Below are 22,834 nucleotides of genomic sequence, written 5' to 3' on the forward strand. Positions count from 1 at the left end.
TGTCAATGCTAAATCTTGAATGGTTCTTGGTCAGATTAACTTATAAATAACCTTTAATAACTGAGCAACATTGACACCAGAGTGAGGCTGCCAAATTACAGGGCGTATTATGTCGTGGGATCTCATTGCCCAGGGACTGCTCTGACATTGGCAGGGGTGGCATGGTGGCACAGTGGTTAGCACTGCTGCCTCACAGCGCCAGAGACCTGGGTTCAATTCCTGCCTCAGGCAACCGTCAGTGTGGAGTTTACACATTCTCCCTGTGTCTGTGTGGGTTTCCTCCGGGTGCTCCGGTTTCCTCCCACAGTCCAAAAATATGCAGGTCAGGTGAATTGGCCATGCTAAATTGCCCCTAGTGTTAGGTGAAGGGGTAAATGTAGGGGAATGGGTCTGGGTGGGTTGGTCTTCGGAGGGTCGGTGTGGACTTGTTGGGCTGAAGGGCCTGCTTCCACACTGTAAGTAATCTAAACTCAATTCACATATGTGTGATTTTTACAACCATTGGGATAACTTCAATCCACACATGTCAACCAAGGTTAAAATGGTAGCACTCTTGTCTCTGAATCACAAGCATCCGGCTTTATGTTCTATTGTAGAATTTCAGCACTGAAATGAGCACTCAAGCTCCAGTGAAGTGCTGCATTCGTGCTGCACTGTAGGAAAAGCCAGCTTTTATTGGAATGTTATCCTGAGTGCCCATCTTGTTTCCTTTGGGTGGGTGCAAATGATCCTTTGGCATTGTTTTCAGGATTTTTTTCCCCTCAATCAACATCAGAAAGAGAAAACAGAGCTTGTTAGCAGAATATGTTAGAACATTTTAAAAAATATTTGATCTAATTGATTATTTACAGAGTCAATTGTGTGCTTTCCTCCAGTTTTATAACTTCAGAGAAACAGCTGGAATTTTGGTAGTATCACAATGAGTTAAATTTACTTCGGGGGGTCATGAGCAACTTTCTTAAGGGTGGCCATTAACATCGTGTTGGTTGGGATGTTTGCTGTGTGCAAATTTACTGCTGTGTTTCGAAAGTGCATCATTAAATGTAAAGCCCTTTAAGATGTCAAGTGCAAGTAGAAGTGCAATCTCCTTTTTTTTATTAGTCTGCATTAAATAGAATTTCCAAGCTTCAGAGTTAAGTAAAGTGTGTGTGTACTCAGCACTATTCAGTCCTTGGGATCATACCTCTGCGTCACTGTCAAACACAGATCTATGTGTGCAAATGTCGACTTCAGTGGGGAGACCTGTTGCTCAATTCTGAAATAAAATCCACAGACAAATAAGCAATTTTTGGCTAGAAATCCAGACAAAATAAACTGCAGAAATTGCATGATTAGAATTTAATATTTAAAAATTTATTTCAGTCAGCAGTTCAAATGGCATCAAGAGGTAACACAAAATTCACTTTGTACAATAGACTTTAACAAATATTTGATCTAATTATTATTTACAGTGTCAATTTTGTGCTTTCCTTCAGTTCTCACATTTTTGAGAAACAGCTATCACAATGAGTTAAATTTACTTCAGGAAGGTCATGAGCAACTTTCTCAAGTGTGAGCTCAGATTCCAAAAGAATGATCACACTCACAGCTGCTTTTAATTCTTGATGTCCTTTTTCATGGTCCTTCACTCTTTGAGGTTGGCCATTGGAATTACATCATCTGCTTCTGTCAATTTTGCTTTAGTTTGCTCATGGAGTATCTATTGAGGAGAATACAATGCTCGGTAACAATGAAATAGCATTAACCAACAATAAGGCTGTGAAAAGTGCTGGTGTGCGACTTGCTTCTACATCTGCCAATATATCTTCAGCATAGAATTTCCAATGAAGACTTCAGGACTGTGGTGGCATTTTCAATTTAAAATAATGTGGCAAGTGAAGCTATAAATGATGAACAAGATGTGTTAATTTCTTAAAGAATTTGGTTTGATGCTATCAATGCCTTCTTTCAATTCTATTCCATGATATTCAAGATCACAAATTTGAGGTAACAGAATATAATATCTCCCATATTTAGTGAGGATTTGAAAACCTACTGTTGAGAAATCAATATGGCATGGTGCATCACCACATTAGAAAGAAATCAGATAACTCAGCAATTGATGACTACAGCTGATGAGCAAAATAGTGAAAAATGCAGGAGGTAGGAAGTCTCAAGGCGCTGAGATGTTCTACTGTTTTGATTTGTGTGTGGATGAAATCATTGTAAGGAGTTCTGATTTCAATATCAGGATGCAGCAAAAAAGCAAGAACAATTCTTTGGAATTCTAGGGAAAGACTTCAAGCAACATTGACTCAATGCTAGTCATATTAATCGCCATAGACCCCCAGGTAGGTCTTAGAAGACAGATCGGGACTGGACAAGGGAAAGATCAATTAATAAAAGATAACAACCTTTTGTTTTTGAACTACTTTACAGTAATCCCTATTTATTTAATGTCTGTGAAACTTCCACTTTCTTTTAACTATTGTCTTGATCTTTAATACATGGCATCCACTATTTTGTCAAGTATGTGAAAATAATTGAAAGTGACTTGTACGTGCATTGCTTTGAAATGTCTGTCTATATTATAAGTTACATAGTTGTTACAACATCTACAGAATACACTATATCTTGGTCATCAATTGTAGTTTATTTCTCAATAAACCTAAATTAGTATGCCTCTTTAATCATTAAGTGTGTTGTGTGTCATTATCTATCACCTGTTTTGCTATTAATTATTAACAAATCCTTACAGAAGATTGAGTATTCCCTTGATTTGATTGAAGTGCTCAATGTTCTAAATGCGTTAATGCAATGGGGAGGGGGCTGAGGGGTGGGTGGTAGAAAAATGAACTCCAAGAGCAACTCAGTCAAACCCATTCTTTCATACACAACATCACTGGCATTAGCTCAATTGAGCATTTCAGTCACAAAATAGCAAAGAGAGGCTTCTAAAAAAGATCCATTCAGTCCAATGGCATACTTCGACCACAGAATGTCAACCAGGAAATAGGAAATCTCACAGTAAGTGGGAAATAAATTACAAGTTTAATAATAACTCCATACAGTGATTGACTAAGGGACATGTATTTGTCCATTATTTGGCACAATGGCATCCATCTTAGTACGGTACCTAAATCATGTCAAATGTGTTGAAATCCATTTTGGATACTTATACAACTTTGCTCATAGACTATGTCTGAAAGTTCTGCAAAATCATTTGTCAAACATAATTATTCTTCTGGAATATTGCTTGTTTAAAACTTGATATTCATTCAAACTTAGATTGCAACATCAGTGTCCCTTCTCCGACTGCTCACACTGCTGACTGGACTAATAGGCCTTTGCTGTTGAACTGAGCTTTGGTGTACTTTCTCAGGGACATCAGTCAAGAAGTTATATGATGGCAAATGTCCTGGTGATGTGGGATTCACCTTTTGGCCTGCTAATATCTGTTCTGTAGTGTAATTTGTCCAATTCTGCTCAGTAGATGACTTGTTGCAGCTCTGGTAAGGTCCATGAATCTGTTCCACTGATGGGTATATGTACTCCATTGGTATTGACTCCTTTTCAACGTAGGCAGCTCCTGGAAATTTAGACAATTTTGGACAGAGTTGTTTCTTGGAATTCATCTGAAGGCTTCTAAAAATACACTTGCCAATGAGGTGGAACATTTCCAAAAAGTTCAGCAGCAGTGATATTAGACCTACCACAAACATAAATAAAATGAAAATGGTCTTCTCTGTGGGGCGAGATATAAAGCAATCTACTTTATGTGGGCAGGGAATTCTTTGACAGACATAAATGGCAGGCATCACAAAGCCATATAAATACCATTGACCAAGTAGAAAGCTCAGTTCAAATGTCATCTTGAAGATAATGCTAAGTGTGTAGGTGCACATCAGTGCTCCCCTAATTTCAACCTTTCCGTTCTCATCAATGGCATACTTTAACTTCTTTTTTTCAATCTCTTTCAAAGTGCGTTCAGTTTGGTTGTCTTTGCTCTGCAGGGACCTCAGTGCCTCTTCTCGCTGCTTCAGTTTTTCCTCCTGCCTTGATATGTGTATCACATGGCCCAAGTAGATAAGTGTTGGTGTTGACACAAAGAGGATTTGCAACACCCAGTAGCGGACGTGTGAGATTGGAAAAGCCTTGTCGTAGCAAACATTCTCACAACCTGGTTGTTCTGTATTGCAATCAAAATCCGACTGCTCATCATCCCACACATACTCTGCTGCTGTGCCCAGGATCAGAATCCGAAATATGAAGAGCACAGTGAGCCAGATCTTGCCAATGACTGTTGAATGTTCCTGTACTTCATCGAGGAGCTTTTCCAAAAAACTCCAATCTCCCATCTTTTTGATCTCTCTCCTGTCAATGATAAGGGCAGTTACTCAGTGCCAGTTATGGTTAATTTTACTGCATTAAGGCAGCTGCCATCACATATTCTACAAATTAGAATATTTATCCTTAATAGTCAGTTAAGATAAGCAGAATGACTAATTTTAGTGCGTGGTAGTGTTAAATTCATGATAGTGAATTTACAGTCCTTTCTTTATCTCTGACAATTTGCATTGAATATCTCATTTTGCAATTAGGATAAACATTGGGATTTGATCACTAAAGACTTAATTCAAGAGCAGGTGGTGTAATTTTATTGAGATCATTGGAGTAGGAGATCAGCCCCTTGAACTCCTTCCTCCATTCAATGAAATTGTGGTTGACCCAGTTGCTCAACTCCATTGACTTGCTGTTTTCCATAACCTTTATTGAAAAGACATGCACAGCTTTGAGAAATTTCAATTAATTAAGCACTCACAGCCTTCTGGGGTCAATAGCTTCTGGTATGTGGGCATTTTGTACGTAAGAGAAATTATTCTGATTTCATTGCTAAATGGTCCAACTCTAATCTTAAATATTATATCTCCTTGTTCTGAATTCCTGCAGCAGAGGAAATAGTTTCTCTGTATCTATTCAATCAAATCCTTTTCTAAACACTGATTAAATCATCTCTCAACTTTCAAAACTCAAAGGAATACAGACCAATAATATGCATCGGCGTCTCATAATTTAACCTTTTATGCCCTGCTTTAACTTTAGTTACTCTGCCAAGGCCAGTATACCTTTCCTAACATTCGATGTGGAAAATGTAACTCTACAACTCAGAAAATGCCTAAACACGGCTTTGTAAAAATAGATGCTTCATTTTGTATTTTAGTAATCTAAAACTCCTTCAGAAAAAGGTCAACATTCTATTGATCAATGAGGATTCTTTAGTTGTTACTGAATCCCGACACAGTAATATATAAAAACCATACTAGCATACAAATTAGGAGCAGGACTAGACCACACTGTTCCTCATGCCTGCTTTGGCATTCAATTTGATCACAGCTGATCAAATTCCTCCACATTTCAGCCATTCCCCTTTTTTGAGGAAAAGATTTCCAAAGACTCATGATCTGTGAGAAAAAAAATTCTCCTGTCTGTTTTAAATAGGTTGGTGCAATACATATAAACAGTGATCTGTACTTCTAGATTCTCCCACAAGAGAAAATATTCTTTCAACATCCATTCCATTAAGACTCCTCAAGATCTTAAATGCTTCAATCAAATCACCTCCTTTTCTTCTAAACCACAGTGAATATGCATCTAGCCTGTCCAACCTTTCCTCATAAAACAATCAATCCAATACTGGCCTAGTCTCCCTTTTTCTGAATGGCTTCCAAAGAGTTGAATGCTTCTTTACATAAACAGGCCAATACTGTACACAATACTCTAGTTGTGGTCTCACCAATGCTCTCTATAACTGAAGCGTAACCTCACTGTTTTGTATTCATCTCAAAGGAAGTGATTTCATTGTATCAGTGTTTCTGTTGACTTGCTGTACATGTAAACTAACTCCTTATGATTTACGCAATGGAAACCCCAGGTCCCTCTGCATCTCAGAGCTCTGCAGTCTCTCATTATTTAGATATGATGCTTATGTTTTATACTTGCTACCAAAATAGACAATTGTACATTTTCCTACATTAGTCTCCATTTTCTAGGTTTTTGCCCACTCACTTAACCCCATCCATACTTCTTTACAGAGTTCCTATGTGGTCATAACAAATTACTTTCATATCTATCTTTATGTTACCAGCAAGTATTACATATTATTGTATTCATTCCTTTCAAAGCAACTCATTAAGCTCGGTGGGCAACCCCTAATCAAAAAGATTTTGGAGGTGAGTTGTGAGAGCAATAAATTATTTTTCAATTCTGTTAATGATAGATGGGATTCTAATTTTTGTTCTGTTTGAGTTATAACATTGAATCATAGTCTGATATGATGACCTGCTAACACAAGTGCCAGCAGATGAAATCTATGAATTTTTTAATGTGCATGATCATCTGACTGAACCAACTGAAACATTTACATTTCTCAGACATCATTCATGCAATTATAATTAACCCATTACAAATCTTGGTTATGTGCACATGTTCATTTTGTTGCTCTTTTCATATCACTATTGGTGTGATTTGCCTCCAACAGGGTGTTTTATTTGATCAGCCAGTGCTGCCATGTATTCTCTGATAACATAAGAAACAGGGAGTGGATATTGTGTATAACCACACCCAAACATTTTCAAGACTAATATTAAGCTATTAGTCAACAGAGGAACATGTTTCTAGTAGCATGCCATGCTTCAAGTTTTACCAATTAAGATGGAATAAGAGATCCTTAAATACCCAGATTACATGCATACAGTGATGATATCAGGAGCATGTTTCTTAAAAGCATTCTGATATAATGAATGTGAGACATAACATTTTGCGTCATACTGTTACTTTAAATAAATAATGACATAGGTTGTAGTAATTTGCAAGAAGTATTAGCGTGACAATATATAAACTGCCAAATTCTTCAGGTTTGTAACTTTAGGGAAACGATAGAAATGACAGTCTATCAATTTGAAACAAAACTTAGACGTACAAATGGGACCCATTGCTAAACTGTTAAGTGAAAATACTTCAACAAAACTGCAGTTGTGGCAGTTACTTGTTCAACTCTGTCATTCAAGTAAAATTGCATTTTTAAACTGTCAATGTCAATCATACAGAGTCAAACTTTCCAAGGAATGTGAAAATGCTCATCCCATCTATAAATAGCCTTTACTCCCTTTTTGGCAAAGAACTTGTTAGGTGATGTGAATTGATCACTCCTCTGTGTTATTGAAAGTGGACCATGTTGTTTGGACTAAGTGTTGAGTTCAGGCTGAGCAATCTTAAAACAAGGTTTGGGCTTCTTTGCCCTTCCCTTCTGTGCAGTGTCATTTCCCAACATGGTTCATTGCAGTAATGTTTTTTTTATGCCACGCACCCATCTGGATTGATATCTGTTACTCTCAACTTCTTTTCACTTGAGCAAGTTCCAGATTCAGAGGCTGTATCATTTAAATATATTCTGAAGAATTGGGCACTTACCCTCAAACAATGACCATCGTTGAAATTTTCATTTCTGGTGTTAGTCAAATATTCCTGACTACATAAGCCATGATTGATACACAGTATGTGCATCTACTAACACTGGCATAAAAGTAGAGTATTATTATCAAATTATACAGCCTAACAGGCTGCAAGGCTCATTCTGTTTTGGCAGTATCTCATGATGCTGTGCTTTCCCACAGCCTTGCAATTGCTTTTCAAGTGTTTACCCAATTCCCTTTTGAGTTATTAGTGTATCTGCTCCCATGACCCTTTCAGTGAGTATTTTCCAGATATAACAACCTGCAGTACATTTCTTTCCTAATAATGCCTGTGTTGTTTTGTCAATTGCCTTACATTGGCAATCTCTCATTCCCACCACTTTCATCATTGCAAACAGTTGCTCCCTATATAATCTATCAAAGCATTAAATAATTTTGAGCATGTCTCATAAGTCTTTTCTTTAATCTCTTCCATTCTAAAAACAACTCCAACATTTCTAGAGTACCCACCTAATTGAGAACCGGAAAGCATCTAAAGATTGGAACTATTGGTATGAACACAAACATTAACTCTGGCAATTTTTCTGCTTCAAGGAATTTTGCTACCATTCTCAAAACAATGTTAAAAATCACACAACACCAGGTTATAGCTCTGAAAGCTAGTGCTTCCAAATAAACTTGTTGGACTATAACCCGATGTGTTATTTTTAACTTTGTCTACCCTAGTCCAATACTGGGGCCTCCACATCATTCTCAAAGCATTAATGAGGGACCATGATGCAGAAGCCTTCATCAAACTTTCCTAAGATAAGGTGCTGGGGAAGCTGAAAGTTCTGAAGGTGGAAGGGCAGCATGGTGGCTCAGTGATTAACACTGCAGCCTCACAGCGCCTGGGACTCGGGTTCGATTCCAGCCTTGGGTGACTGTCTGTGTAGAGTTTGCATAATCTCCCTGTGTCTGTGTGGGTTTCCTCTGGTTTTCTCCCACAGTACAAAGATGTGTAGGGCAGGTGGATTGGCCATGATAAATTGCCTGTAGTGTTAGGTGAATTAGTCAGAGGGAAATGGGTCTGGATGGGTTACTCATTGGATGGCCAGTGTGGACTTGATGGGCCAAATGACCTGTTTCCACACTATAGGGAATCTAATCTAATCTAAATGTGACAGTGTGACTTACCCATGGTATATTAAAATTGCAAGTGAAACGATAGATAATTTAATGAAAAGACACCGACTTTTGGGGATGGAGTTTTGATGGTTACTCTGAGACCCACAGACTATGTGCAGTATTTAGGGAGGTCCTAATATTTGTGAGGAGAAGGAGAGGATACCGAGCCATATGCCTGAATGCAGCCCCAGATGATCAGTTTTAGCTTCAAGGATGATATTCATTGCTCTTCATTGCCAAGACTTTCATTGAATTAACTTGCAGTAAGTGATCTTGGGATTGGTCCACTTTCAAAAAGGAAAGGGCCAGCTTTGAGGGTATGAGCTATCCTTTAATGATTGCTTGTCCCTGCAAAGCCTTGCCCAAATGCCCGACTTGTCTCCCATCATATCATGGGTCTAGTGATGGAACAATTGCAAAGATGCTTAAAATGAACTGACTTTGAAGATGATATGGGATTGCTTTACAGACATCACTCTACAAGTCACTGCTGTAGATCCATATTGGCCACTCACTATATCTACCTTGTCCCTTGTCATGACTGTATAACAGTTCCTTTGAGTGGAGTCAGAGGCCATTGCTACATGACTCACAAGTGAGTAAAGTAGTACGGGGAAATTATAGTTTTAATTGTTCTTCAGTGTAACAATGGATAAGTTGGTGCCTGATAAATCTGGACAGTTAGCCCGGAAAGAGAAGAATGCTATAATGCTATAAATTCCACGATTTAACGTCCAATTTCTCCCATGTCTATTCTGATTGGTACCTTATAATAGGGAAGAGAGGGAATAGAATAGGGGAAAGGCTTTGTGAGGTAGGGGGTTGCCATTTGATACTCAAATGGCTCACTTTTCAAACTCTTAGAAAGCCCCTATGGGTTTGGCACAAAGCTTTGGGTATTCCTGTATATATCCACACTTGGCCGGGTAGTATCCCTTCATAAAACTGACCCAGAGGGCCCTTGCCAATTATGATATCTTCCAATGAAGCAACAGCTAAAAGAGAATACTGGACACCTGGTGTCCTCTTGGGACAGAAATCTTAGAACAAAAAAAGAGACGTTAGCAGCTTAAAAATCAGAGAAAAATGTAGAAATCTGAATGACTCAGAGACACCCCACCTACCTTGTCCCCCCACCCCCCGGCCAGGATGCTTGAAATTCAAAATAATTGTGTTCCCTGTTCACCTTCTGAACTCAAGAGAAAAATCCCAACAAAGAATTTCACACCTGCAATAACAACAAATCTCAGCATGGCAAAGAGAAACTGAACAAGTCCAATGTTACAACTTCCGTTTTTCTACCCCTGACAATGCGATGTAAATAGCACTTACAGCATTAGCCTTTACATATTTACCGTACAAAGGGGCACCTAAAAAAATGAAGCAAACTGAACATTCAACCCTGTAGAGATACAGACATTTATTTCATTTTTCCCTCAAATGATTTCTTTTAGGCATTTCTGTAAAACTCATAAAGTTCAGTTACACCGAGACCGCCGTCGACCTTTATCCAGTAGTTTAATAGGGACTGGAATTGAATAACTTACCAAGAGTAAGTTTATAAAAGACGCGGGACGCTGTAACTCGATAGCAGGGCTCCAGAATTTGTCCCCTTCCACTGGGCAACGTTACTCAGAGTTGAAACATTTAAAGGGAAAGCTCCTCCAACGTCACTTCTGAACTATGTTGCGGAATCAGAAGTTGAATTGTTCTTTTTTTTTGACGGGAGATGTAGTTGAGTCGGAATGTATGAGTCCTGCACAGCTGACAGCTTCCAGCCACAGGAAGGAAATCAGTTGCATGAACCAGCTCTGTCTATTTCTCCCAGACTGACAGCTCCCAACAATTCCAACTGTACAGATCCAGGAGCTCCAAGCGTCCTCTCCTGTGCAAGCAATATATATATTTATATGTGTATGTATATCTATATAGTGTATTAAGTTTGATAGCAAATATTACAGGCCGTTTGTTCTCAATCCGGCATTCATTATTAGAGAGAGACTTAATCAGGTATTGGCGTTGAAATGCCCATCAGCCCTGATTGAATGGCTGAAGTGGACTCGATGGGCCGAATGGCCTTACTTCCACTCCTGTGTCTTGTGGTCTTATGGTCTTACAGTCCTTAGTCATAGAGGTCTACAGCACAGGAAAGGGCTCTTCAGCACACCATGTCTATGCCGGTCAAAAGCAACCATAGATTCTTAGAAACAGAACATGCTATTAAAGCTCAGCAGGTCTTGCAGCACCTGTGGAGAGAAATCAGAGCAAATATTTCAGGTCCAGTGGCTTACAGAGGCATAGGGTTGTACAGCACACAAACAGAGACTTCGGTCCAACTTGTCCATGTGGACTGGATCTCCTAGTCTGACCTAGTCCTACTTGCCAGCACTTGACCTAAATCCCCTCAAACCATTCCTATTCATATGCCTATGCAGATACCTTTTAAGTGCTGTAATTGTACTTGCCTCCACCACTTCCTCTGACATCTTGTTCCATACACACCTGTGTGAAAAAGTTACCCCCTCAGGTCCTTCTTAAATTTTTCCCTTCTCACCAGTAAACCCATGCCCTCTAATTTTGGATTCTCCAATCTTTGGATAAAGACCTTGGCTGTTCACCCTAATGATTCTAATCCCATTATCTGTATTCGCGGAATACAGGGTTAATGGTAGGGTTCTTAGTCAGGTGGAGGAACAGAGGGATCTTGGGGTCTATGTACATAGATCTTTGAAGGTTGCCACTCAGGTGGATAGAGTTTGTAAGAAGGCCTATGGAGTATTATCGTTCATTAGCAGAGGGATTGAATTCAAGAGTCGTGAAGTGATGTTGCAGCTGTACAGGACTTTGGTTAGGCCTCAGTTGGAGTACTTGGTGCAGTTCTGGTCGCCTCACTTTAGGAAAGATGTGGAAGCTTTGGAGAGGGTGCAGAGAAGATTTACCAGGATGTTGCCTGGAATGGAGAGTAGGTCGTACGAGGATAGGTTGAGAGTTCTCGGCCTTTTCTCGTTGGAACGGTGAAGGATGAGGGGTGACTTGATAGAGGTTTATAAGATGATCAGAGGAATAGATAGAGTAGACAGTCAGAAACTTTTTCCCCGGGTACAACAGAGTGTTACAAGGGGACATAAATTTAAGGTGAAGGGTGGAAGGTATAGGGGAGATGTCAGGGGTGGGTTCTTTACCCAGAGAGTGGTGGGGGCATGGAATGCGCTGCCCGTGGGAGTGGTAGAGTCAGAATCATTGGCGACCTTTAAGCGGCATTTGGATAGGTACATGGATGGGTGCTTAATCTAGGTTAGAAGTTCGTGGGCCGAAGGGCCTGTTCTGTGCTGTATTGTTCTATGTTCTATGTTCTATGTTCTGACACTTGACACCGAGCCTTGGTATCAAAAGTGCACATCTAAATACTTCTTAAATTCTATGAGGCTCTACCTCTATTACCCTTGCAGACCGTGAGTTCCAGATTTCCACTAAACTTTGAGTGATTTCTTTTCTCCACTCACATCCTTTCTAAACTAATGTTCCTTGCCTTGAATCCATGCCCCTCATCCTTAATGGGTGTGGGAAGGGATGGGGATGTGGAATTGGGAATGTCACTCAAATCAGAAAAAGGCAGCCTTTTGCTTTCTGTATTCAAGTATTGACTCAGCCTTTTGGCTAAGATCAAGTGTAGTATCTATTCTTAGAGGAAGAGATTCTGCTCCAGTGCTGCAGGTTCGAAGCAGCGGACATGTGCTGGCGGGGGAGAAACCATGGGGATCGTGTTGCGAGTCGTCGGAGCTGCTAGAGACCATCGCTGGATCATGATTGGACGTTTTAGATTAGATTAGATTAGGAAACAGGCCCTTCGGCCCAACAAGTCCACACCGACCTGCAACACACCCAAGCCCCTACATTTACCCCTTACCTAACACTACAGGCAATTTAGCTTGGCCAATTCACCTGACCATCTTTGGACTGTGAGAGGAAACTGGAGCACCTGGAAGAAACCCACGCAGACACAGGGAGAACGTGCAAACTCCACACAGTCAGTCGCCTGAGGCGGGAATTGAACTCAGACCTCCGGCACTGTGAGGCAGCAGTGCTAACCACTGTGCCACCGTGCCGCCCACTCATTTAGTTGTGCCGACCTGCTGTTTGTGGATCTTTATGCTGGCTTTGGCCTAACACCAATTCAGATACCAGCCAACCTCAGAGCTATGGCCTCAGCAGCCGCTCGCAGCTCAGGCCAGGGCATTCGGAACACAGTCAGTGTGACTGTGAAGAAGGTGGAGGAGCACAGACCGGTCGATCGGATGGTGTTTGTGAAGAAGATATTGTTGGAGTGTTGCGGGTTTTATGAGCATCAACTGTGCTTGGAGGATCATCAACTCGGTGAAGGACACTCTCTGGGCGGTCTGAAACCTGTTGATCTTCCAGCTGAAGGAGTTGACCCTGACTGAGTGTTGCAGACTGGCACATTCCAAGGTCCAGGACTACGTGTTGAGGGACGCGCTGAAGCTTGGGGCAGCTGCCGCCAAGGCGCGGTAGGGAAAGACCATCTGCCTGCCTAAGATAAACAGGGGGTCCGTGCAGTCATTTGGGCTCTGCTGACGCCTCAGCTAAAAATGTAATCGTGCAGACCTGTAAATAGGAATGATTACTCTGTTTTTGGTATGCAAACAAATGGAATGTTTACATATGTATGGCATGTCCAGTTGTACAGATCATCAAAGTATTTTATGAATAAAGTATATTTTTGAAATAAAAAAAAGTTCTACACCAATATTGTCAGTGCAGTCTCAATCAATGGGTGGGAATCAGATAGCTTCCCAGTCAGATCTGGAGACAGGCAGGGCTGCCCTCTATCTCCTGCCTTGTCTGTGTGCTGCATAGAGCCATATGCCGAGTCCATCAGGAAGGATGCGAGCCTGAGAGGGGTGACTATTCCTGGCAGTGGGGGCCTGCAGGTTAAGGCCTCCCTGTACATGGATGACGTCGCTGTTTTCTGCTCGGATCTGCTGTCTGTGTGCAGACTCATGTGCGTATGTGACCAGTTCGAACAGGCCTCGGGGGCCAAGGTAAACCGAGGCAAGAGCGAGGCCATGCTCTTTGGGAACTGGGCCGACCAATCCTCGATTCCCTTCATCGTCAGACCGACCACCTGAAGGTACTGGGTATTTGGTTGGGGGGGGCGGGGCTGGGGCGTGCGCCAAGTCTTGGGAGGAGCGTATCAGCAAAGTGAGGCAGAAACTGGGCAGATGGAAGCTAAGGTCGCTCTCCATTGCGGAAAAAAACCTGGTCATCAGGTGTGAGGCACTGTCATTGCTGTTATACGTGGCACAGGTCTGGCCTATTTCCAGAACCTGCGCCGCTGCAGTCACCCGGGCCATCTTCCAGTTTATATGGAGGTCAAAGGTGGACCTGGTCTGAAGGGACTCGCTGTACAAAGATCTGGGCAACAGGGGAAAAAACACACCCAATGCCACCCTCAGCCTGATGGCCACCTTTGTGTGTGGCTGCATCAAGCTGTGCGTGGATCCCCGGTATGCAAACACCAAGTGTCACTACGTACTGAGGTTCTACCTGTCCCTGGTGTTGCGAAGGATGGGCCTGGCCTCGCTGCCGCGGAACGCTCCGAGTAGTTGGACCGTTCCATATCACCTGTCCTTCATGGAGAAGTTTATGAAGAAAAACACCTTTGACCACAAGTCCATCAGGAAGTGGTCAGCACGTAGTGTCCTTGAGACCCTTCGGGAAAAGGAGAGGGTGGATCCTATCGAGCGGTTCCCTGAGCAGACTGTCAAAGCCATTTGGCAGAATGCCTCATCGCCAGAACTTTCCAACAAGCACCAAGACATGGCTTGGCTGGTGGTGAGAAGGGCTCTGCCTGTGAGATCCTTTATGCACACCCAGACTCTCAGCCGCACCGCACGCTGCCCTCGAAGCGGCTGCGGGGGGGACGAGACTGTCACACATCTCCTTCTGGAATGTGCCTATGCAGAAGAAGTCTGGAGAGGAATACAGTGGTGTTTGTCAAGGTTCGTCCTGAGCAGTGCCGTGACGCGGGACTCCGTGCTCTACGGCCTGTTCCCCGGGACGCACACTGAGACGAACATCAACTGTGCCTGGAGGATCATCAACTCGGTGAAGAACGCTCTCTGGGTGGCCCGAAACCTGTTCATCTTCCAGCTGAAGGAGTTGACCCCGACTGAGTGTTGCAGACTGGCACATTCCAATGTCCAGGACTACGTGTTGAGGGACACACTGAAGCTTGGGGCAGCTGCCGCCAAGGCACGGTAGGGAAAGACCACTGTGTAACATCTGCCTGCCTAAGATAAACAGGGGGCCCACGCAGTCATTTGGGCTCTGCTGATGCCTCAGCTAAAAATGTAATCGTACAGACCTGTAAATAGGAATGATTACTCTGTTTTTGGTATGCAAACAAATGGAATGTTTCCATATGTATGGCATGTCCAGTTGTACAGACCATTAAAGTATTTTATGAATAAAGTGTATTTTTGAAATAAAAAAAAAGTGTACTGCCTGCAGGATTTCCCTGTGGCAGGCTATTTCGACGTGACCTTCAGGAGCATGAAGAATTGCGAGCAGCTCCTAAAGGTCTTCATGGAGAAGGAAGGGAAACGTCTGTTCCCCATCTTGTCGGCGGTCCCATTGTGTGTGCTTCCTGCACAGAGGAGTTGGGTTGTAACAATCCATATGTACAACCCTCACGTCCCAGCAGCAGATGTCCTGACCTTCTTGAGAAGATACGTCCAGGTCGAGGGAGAGAGTACCGATGTGGTCGATCCGTTCGGGATCTGGACCAGCAAACGACAGGTCAGGGTAACCCTGAGGGTCGATGCCAGTGGGAACATCCTCCATCCACCCTCCAGCTTTGCCATCGGAGGAAGCAGAGGTTACCTGACATACGCAGGGCAGCCAAAAATGTGCCGAACCTGCGGGAGGTCAGGCCACATGGCGGCGGATTGTAAGGTGACCATCTGCCGAAACTGCAAGCAGGAAGGCCACCCGACCAAGGAATGTAAGGAGGCCAAGAACTGTAATCTATGCGGAGAGGTGGACCACATGTACAAGGCCTGCCCAAGACGAGGGGCCGCCACCTGCACACAGATGGCCGGAGGTGGCAACACGAGCCGTGGACCGCCTAAGACCAGCAAGGTACCACAAAACAGCACGGGAACAGTGTCTGGAGGCACCAGAAGGAAGGACAGACAGGGGAGATGCAGCAGCTGATCCAAGCTCCTTCAAGACAGATGGAGGAAATGGAGGAGGAGGGAACAAAGGAGGCAGAGGATTGGATTACTGTCAAAAGTAGGAAGAGGAAACCTCGCCAGGCCCCCAAATCCACCTAGCGAAGGGGGAAGCGACACCTACACGATGAGGATACAGGCAGCTCTTCCGAGGACGGGCGCAAGGAGGGTCGTCACCAGAGGAAGAGACAGAGCGCAGTAGAGAAAAAGGAAGGCAGCACCGCCCAAGCAGGAAAAGACGATCCCTCTGAGGGGATGGGTAAAGGCCTCCCCCGACCTGGTGAGAACCAAGAGGTACCCACCAGCCCACAGCTCCAGGTAACTGGGAGCAGCGGTCCTGTGACAGCCCCGCTGTCAGATGGAGAACTGAACGATGTGGACCCTGGGCCCGACCCAAAGACACCAGAGCGGGGAAATGGCTCCAGCGTGGAGCCGGACAGCTACCTCAGCCCTGGGAGGGTCCAGCAGTTTGCCATCACCACGGGGATGCACACAGCTACCCCAGAGGGGCAAGACCAGCAGCAAATGGACACTGTTAACCTCGTAAACTGTTAAAATGGGGTTAAAAATTGCCAGCATCAATGTGCATAGCATCAAATTGGCTACACGATGTGTTTCTACGATGGCCTTCCTGGCCAACGTTAAAGCCGACGTCCTGTTTCTGCAGGAGTGTGGGATACCGCACCTCAGCAGCTACAGGAGACGGTCGAGCTTGTGGGCCCATGGGCCGTCAGTTTGGTTGGGGGGGGGCAACGATAGCCGCGCCTCCGGCCTGGGTATCCTGTTGCGAGGAGGCAATTTCACCATCTCCGAGGTTAAGGAGGTGGTGGGCGGGCACCTCCTCATCACCGACGTCATGTACAGGAATGCTCCCCTGAGACTGATTAATGTGTACGCCCCAGTGGGTAAGAGTGAACGGTTGACCATCCTGCAGCAGCTTCCACTGTTGCTGGCTACGTCCAGGCCAGTCATTCTGGCCGGAGACTTCAACTGTATCATTGATGCAGATGGACAATCCGGTGGGGAGGACGACAGTAAACTAGATGCCACGTCCAGAGCCCTGATGGACACGGTCAAAGATGCCAAGCTGCACGACGTCTTCAGCACCCCTGCAGACGGAGCGCAGCGTAGATACACCTGGTCACGGGCAGACGAGTCTATCCGCTCAAGGATAGATTACCTGTTTGTGTCCCGAATGCTCTCGGTCAGATCCACCGACGTCAAGCCAGTGTTCTTCTCTGACCACTTGCTCCTGCTGGCCAACTGACACCTACAGGACGAGCAGCGGGCTGGTAAGGGAACGTGGAAGCTGAACACAAAGCTGTTGACCCTGGGAAACATTGAGGAACTCAAGAGGGACTACGCAGGTTGGAGAACCATGAAGCCCCTCTTTGCATCCCCAGTGGACTGGTGGGAAACAGTAAAAGAGAACATCAAGAGGTTCTTCATCCTCAAAGGTGTTCAGGAGGTGAGAGAGAGCTGGGGAAAACTGTCCCAGCTCCAGGAAAGTATGCAGAACCTGCTCCTGCTGCAGACGATGGGGGTCGATGTCACGGAGGACCTCAAGGAGGTGAGGACCTCAAGGAAGTGACCTCAAGCCTCGCTATTTGCCTCGGAGGCCTCCAAGATAATCTCAGGATCAGTAAATCCTTCTATGCCAGTTTGTATGACGCGAAGCCGACCGACAGCGCGGCCTCCCATTCATTCCTGTCCTCTATCACGGAGGTCTTAGACGACAGAACACACGAGAGGCTGGACCAGCCACTATCTCTGGACGAGCTGACCAAGGCCCTCGAGTCCTTCGAAAAGAATAAAACTCCCGGAAGCGACGGCTTACCGGTCGAGCTCTATTCCACTCTGTGGGACTTGATTGGCCAGGACCTGCTTGGCCAGGACCTGCTGGAGGTGTATGTCAGTATGCTTTGGGCAGGTACCATGAGTGAATCCATGAGGAAAGGCATCATCACCCTCATCTACAAGTGGAAGGGGGAGAGGGAGGAACTCAAAAATTGGAGACCAATCTCACCGTTGAATGCAGATTATAAAATTCTGTCAAAGGTAATCGCCAACCGGGTCAGGTCTGCTCTGGGGTCGGTGATTTACCCTGACTAAACCATTGCTGTACCGGGCAGGAAGATCGCTGAGAGTCTCGCACTCCTCAGGGATACGATCGCCTACATGCAGGACAGAGGGTTGGAAACCTGCTTGATCAGCCTGGACCAGCAGAAAGCCTTTGACAGGATACCATACAGGTATATGAGAGATGTTCTCTCCAAAATAGGCTTTAGGGAGGGAATCTGCAATTGGATCAGACTGCTCTACACCAACATTGTCAGTGCGGTCTCAATTAAAGGGTGGGAATCAGATAGCTTCCCAGTCAGATCTGGAGTCAGGCAGGGCTGCCCTCTCTTTCCTGCCTTGTTTGTGTGCTGCATAGAGCCATTTGCCGAGTCCATAAGGAAGGATGCGAGCCTGAGAGGGGTGACTATTCCTGGCAGCGTTCCATATCACCTGTCCTTCATGGAGAAATTTATGAAGAAAACAACCTTTGACCACAAGTCCATCAGGAAGTGATCAGCACGTAGTGTCCTTGAGACCCTTCGGGAAAAGGAGAGGGCGGATCCTGTCGAGCGGTTCCCTGAGCAGGCTGTCAAAGCCATTTGGCAGAATGCCTCATCGCCAGAACTTTCCAACAAGCACCAAGACATGGTTTGGCTAGTGGTGAGAAGGGCTCTGCCTGTGAGATCCTTTATGCATGCCCAGACTCTCAGCTGCACCGCACGCTGCCCTTGAAGCGGCTGCGGGAGGGATGAGACTGTCACACACCTCCTTCTGGAATGTGCCTACGCAGAAGAAGTCTGGAGAGGAATGCAGTGGTGTTTGTCGAGGTTCATCGCAAGAAGTGCTGTGACACGGGACTCCGTGCTCTACGGCCTGTTCCCCGGGCTGCACACCGAGATGGACATCAACTGTGCCTGGAGGATCAACTCGGTTAAGGACCGATTCTGGGCGGTCCGAAACCTGTTCATCTTCCAGCTGAAGGAGTTGACCCCGACTGAGTGTTGCAGACTGGCACATTCCAAGGTCCAGGACTACGTGTTGAGGGACGCACTGAAGCTTGGGGCAGCTGCCGCCAAGGCGCGGTGGGGAAAGACCACCGTGTAACATCTGCCTGCCTAAAGAAGAACAGGGGGCCCATGCAGTCATTTGGGCTCTGCTGACGCCTCAGCTAAAAATGTAATCGTACAGACCTGTAAATAGGAATGATTACTCTGTTTTTGGTATGCAAACAAATGGAATGTTTACATATGTATGGCATGTCCAGTTGTACAGATCATCAAAGTATTTTATGAACAAAGTATATTTTTGAAATAAAAAAAAGTATTGACATTGTGAGAATACTCAAGATTTAATGCAAAAAGGCCAGAAGGAGGGTTAACTTTTATCAAATTTTCCAGAGAAATCCCAAAGCATTCGGAGGTGAATGGAAGTAGGGCTCACTCACTCATATCAGCTGGAGTTGATGTTTTGGGAAGACAATGTTTATGATTAAGAGAATTTGGAAAAATGGCTCTTTAAATACTTAAGCGTCAAAACATTTTTCTCATCTTTGATCTTTCCTCTATTTCATACCTGTTGCATGAAAAGTTAATCCTATCCCTGGGGGCTGTCAAACTGATTCCTGAGATAACTTCGTTACACTTGCAGCAAGTAACCCATTCCTCAGGTTATAGCTTCCCGTCCTTAACTAGATTGTAGTTTTGTTGTATAGTTTAAACTAAACTGTGGTGCACAATCATAGCTTAAAAATAGTGGGACTTAAAATAGCATTCAAATAGTACTGGGAAAGTTGTGCGAACAGATATAGGTGACAAAGACTGAAAAAATACATTCCATTGAGAGTGGCCATGATCTGCAAATTGCTGACAGAGGCAACTGTTACAACTGAGCACACAAGGAGTGCTTCCTGAGCTCAAGAACCAAATGTCTCCAAAGTAGCCCAGATGCGAGTGTTTTGAACTGAGCGGGCATTATTTGTAGCTCTGTGGATGTTCTTCTTTGCATATTGATTGATTTAATTAGTACGATTGGGTTTTGCTGCTGTTGCTCAGGTCACGGCCTTATTTGCACGGTCGTATTCACTAGACTGTTTGAAAGGTAATAGTGGGGTGATTATCTAATATGGGATGTTCCCCATTAGGTGCACATTGCTTTGAAGTGGCCTACCAGTAAAATGCAAAAAGGACATAATCTGTTCTTGATGACTGAACAAACCAGTTCATTCATTGCAGTCATTGTGTTGTTAAGTTGTCAAACAATGGGAAATTTAAAGCCCTGATTTTTTTACAGCCTTTTCATTCCTGATGAAGGCCTTTTGCCCGAAATATTGATTTTCCTGCTCCTCGGATGCTGTCTGACCTGCTGTGCTTTTCCAGCACCACTCTAATCTAGACTTTTTATAGCCTCGGTTCAACCATGGACAAATGAGCTGAATTCCAGAGGTGAACTGAGAATGATAGCCCTTGACAGCAAGGCTGCATTTGACCAAATGTGACATCAAAAGGTCCTATCAAAACGAATCCTTCAGTATTGGGGGCAAACTCTCTGCTGGTTGGAGTCATGTAGTTGTTGGAGGTCAGTCACCTCAGCTCCAGGATATCACTGCAGGAATTCCTCAGAGTAGCCTCCCATAACCAACCACCTTCAATTGATCCATCCCTGACTTTCCCTCCATCATAAGGTCAGAATTTGGAACATTCTCTGATGATTGCACAATGTTTAGCGTTATTTGTGACTCCTCAGATATTGGAGCAGTCCATGTTCAAATGTAAGAGCACCCAGACAATATCTGGGCTTGGGTTGAAAACCTGCAAGCAACATTTGCACCATACAAATTCCAGGTAATGACCATCTGCAACAAGAGACAATTTAACCATCGCTTCTTGATATTTAATGGTGTAACCATCACTGACTCCCGAACCATCACTGAACTCCTAACCATAACTGAACTAACAACAACTGAAATTGCCATTCATCAAAAACTTAACTAGATCCATGACCTAAAAACAGTGATTACTAGAGCAGGTCAGTGGCTTGGAATACTGAGGCAAGTAACTCACCTCCTCACTCCCCAGAGCCTGTCCACTATTTGTGCCACCAAGGGACAGGTCAGGAGTGCGATGGAATATTTCCCATGTGCCTGGATGGATGCAGCTGTAATAACACAAACAAGTTTGATCTCATCCAGGCCAAAGCAGCCCACTTGATTGGCACCACATCCACAAGCATCCACTCCCTCCACCACCGATGCTCAGTTGCAACAAGTGTGTACTATCTACGAGATGCACTGCAGGATTTCATTAAAGATCCTCAATGAGCACCTTCCAATCTCATGCACGCTTCCATCTAGAAGGACAAAGGCAGCAGAAACTTGGGAACACCACAATGCGCAAGTTTCCCTCCAAGCCACTCACCATCCTGACTTGGATATATAGCCATTCCTTCACTGTTGATGCATCAATACCCTGGGATTGTGCGTCAGACTACAGCACGTGGAGTACAGTGGATCAGGGACATAACTCACCATCAGCTTCTCAAGGGCAACCAGGGATCAGCAAGAAATGTTCACCAGCCAATGACCCTCACATCCTATGAATGAATTAATAAAAAGTAATCCCTCACAAAGATGTAATCTACCCTATGTAGTGTGAATAACTGAATAGTTACCTGCATTGATGGAGAGGATAGAACATTATGTGGATATAGAGACTCACTCTGCTGTTATAAACGCTATACTTACAATGCCTCACTTAAATTTGTGAGTTGTTGAATATCTTGATTCATCCCTGACAGATACACAGATTGACATGACAATTGGCTTGAGCATATATAATACCCATATGTCCCTTTTATAACATATACACAATATCTTGGTGTAATATCTTTGGAATTAGGACTTGGCTTCCTTTGAAAATTACTTGTTGTGATATCCCAAATTCATCTCTATGTCCCAAACTAACAAATCTTCTCAGGTACTGTCAGAACATCTGAGAACAATGCTATTTTGCAACTCCTGTCATTAGTGGGTAGAACGGTGGCACAGTGGTCAGCACTGCTGCCTCACACCGCCAGAGACCCGGATTCAATTCCTGACTCAGGCGACTGACTGTATGGAGTTTACACGTTCTCCCTGTGTCTGCATGGATTTCCTCCCACTGTCCAAAGATGTGCAGGTCAGGTGAAATTGCCTGTAGTGTTGGGTAAATGTAGGGGAATGGGTGGGTTGTGCTTCGATGGGTCGGTGTGGACTTGTTGGGCTAAAGGGCCTGTTTCCATGCTGTTAGTAATCTGATCATTTTCTGCAGTTGCCATTCACAAATGTTTTTGTTGGGTCTGGCCAAAGTGTAATGGATAACTTTGAGAATGCTTTCAATGTAATGAATCACATTAATGTGTAGATCAAGAGAAGTACCAAAACCAGAAATTGCTGGAAAAATTCAGAGGATCTGGAGAGAAAGCAGGGTTAATGTTTTGGGCCTAGTGACCCTTCTTCAGAACTGACTGTAGCTAGGAGATGAAAAGTGTAATGCTGGAAAAGCACAGCAAGTCAGGTAGCATCTGAGCATCTGAGGAGCAGGAGAGTCAATGTTTCAGGCATAAGCCCTTTACTAGACTCTCCTGCTCCTTGGATTCTGCCTGACCTACTGTGCTTTTCCAGCGTTACACTTTTAAACTCAGCATCTGCAGTCCTCACTTTCTCCTAGTTGTTGTAGCTGGGAGGCGATTGGTATATATGCTGAAGATGGCGGTTATGGGTGGGGTGCTGGAGTTTGGGAAGTACGGGTGATATCTTGGTAGGAGGACCAAATGAGATGGTCATAAAACCCGGAGAGAGAGAGAGAGAGAAAGCAGTTGGGCAGACAATGGAATGGGTCATGATCAGACTGGGAGAATCAATAGCTG

General features: G+C 44.2%; 1 protein-coding gene across 1 annotated transcript; it reads right to left on the minus strand.

Moving 5' to 3' along the window:
* Positions 1-1,331: 1,331 nt before the first annotated feature.
* On the minus strand, positions 1,332-10,379 carry LOC140453643 (gap junction alpha-4 protein-like). The gene is made up of 2 exons (XM_072548523.1): positions 10,166-10,379; positions 1,332-4,353 (listed from the first exon to the last, which is right to left on the minus strand). The coding sequence occupies exon 2, from the start codon at positions 4,335-4,337 to the stop codon at positions 3,264-3,266; it is 1,074 nt and encodes a 357-aa protein (XP_072404624.1). The 5' UTR covers positions 4,338-4,353; positions 10,166-10,379; the 3' UTR covers positions 1,332-3,263.
* Between the last annotated feature and the right edge of the window lie 12,455 nt (positions 10,380-22,834).

The sequence above is a fragment of the Chiloscyllium punctatum genome, chromosome 27, assembly GCF_047496795.1.
Source record: "Chiloscyllium punctatum isolate Juve2018m chromosome 27, sChiPun1.3, whole genome shotgun sequence".
NCBI lineage: Eukaryota > Metazoa > Chordata > Chondrichthyes > Orectolobiformes > Hemiscylliidae > Chiloscyllium > Chiloscyllium punctatum.

Bases quoted from the DNA above. Each gene is read 5' to 3' on its own strand.
- LOC140453643 (XM_072548523.1), bottom strand. From the start codon at position 4,337: ATGGGAGATTGGAGTTTTTTGGAAAAGCTCCTCGATGAAGTACAGGAA.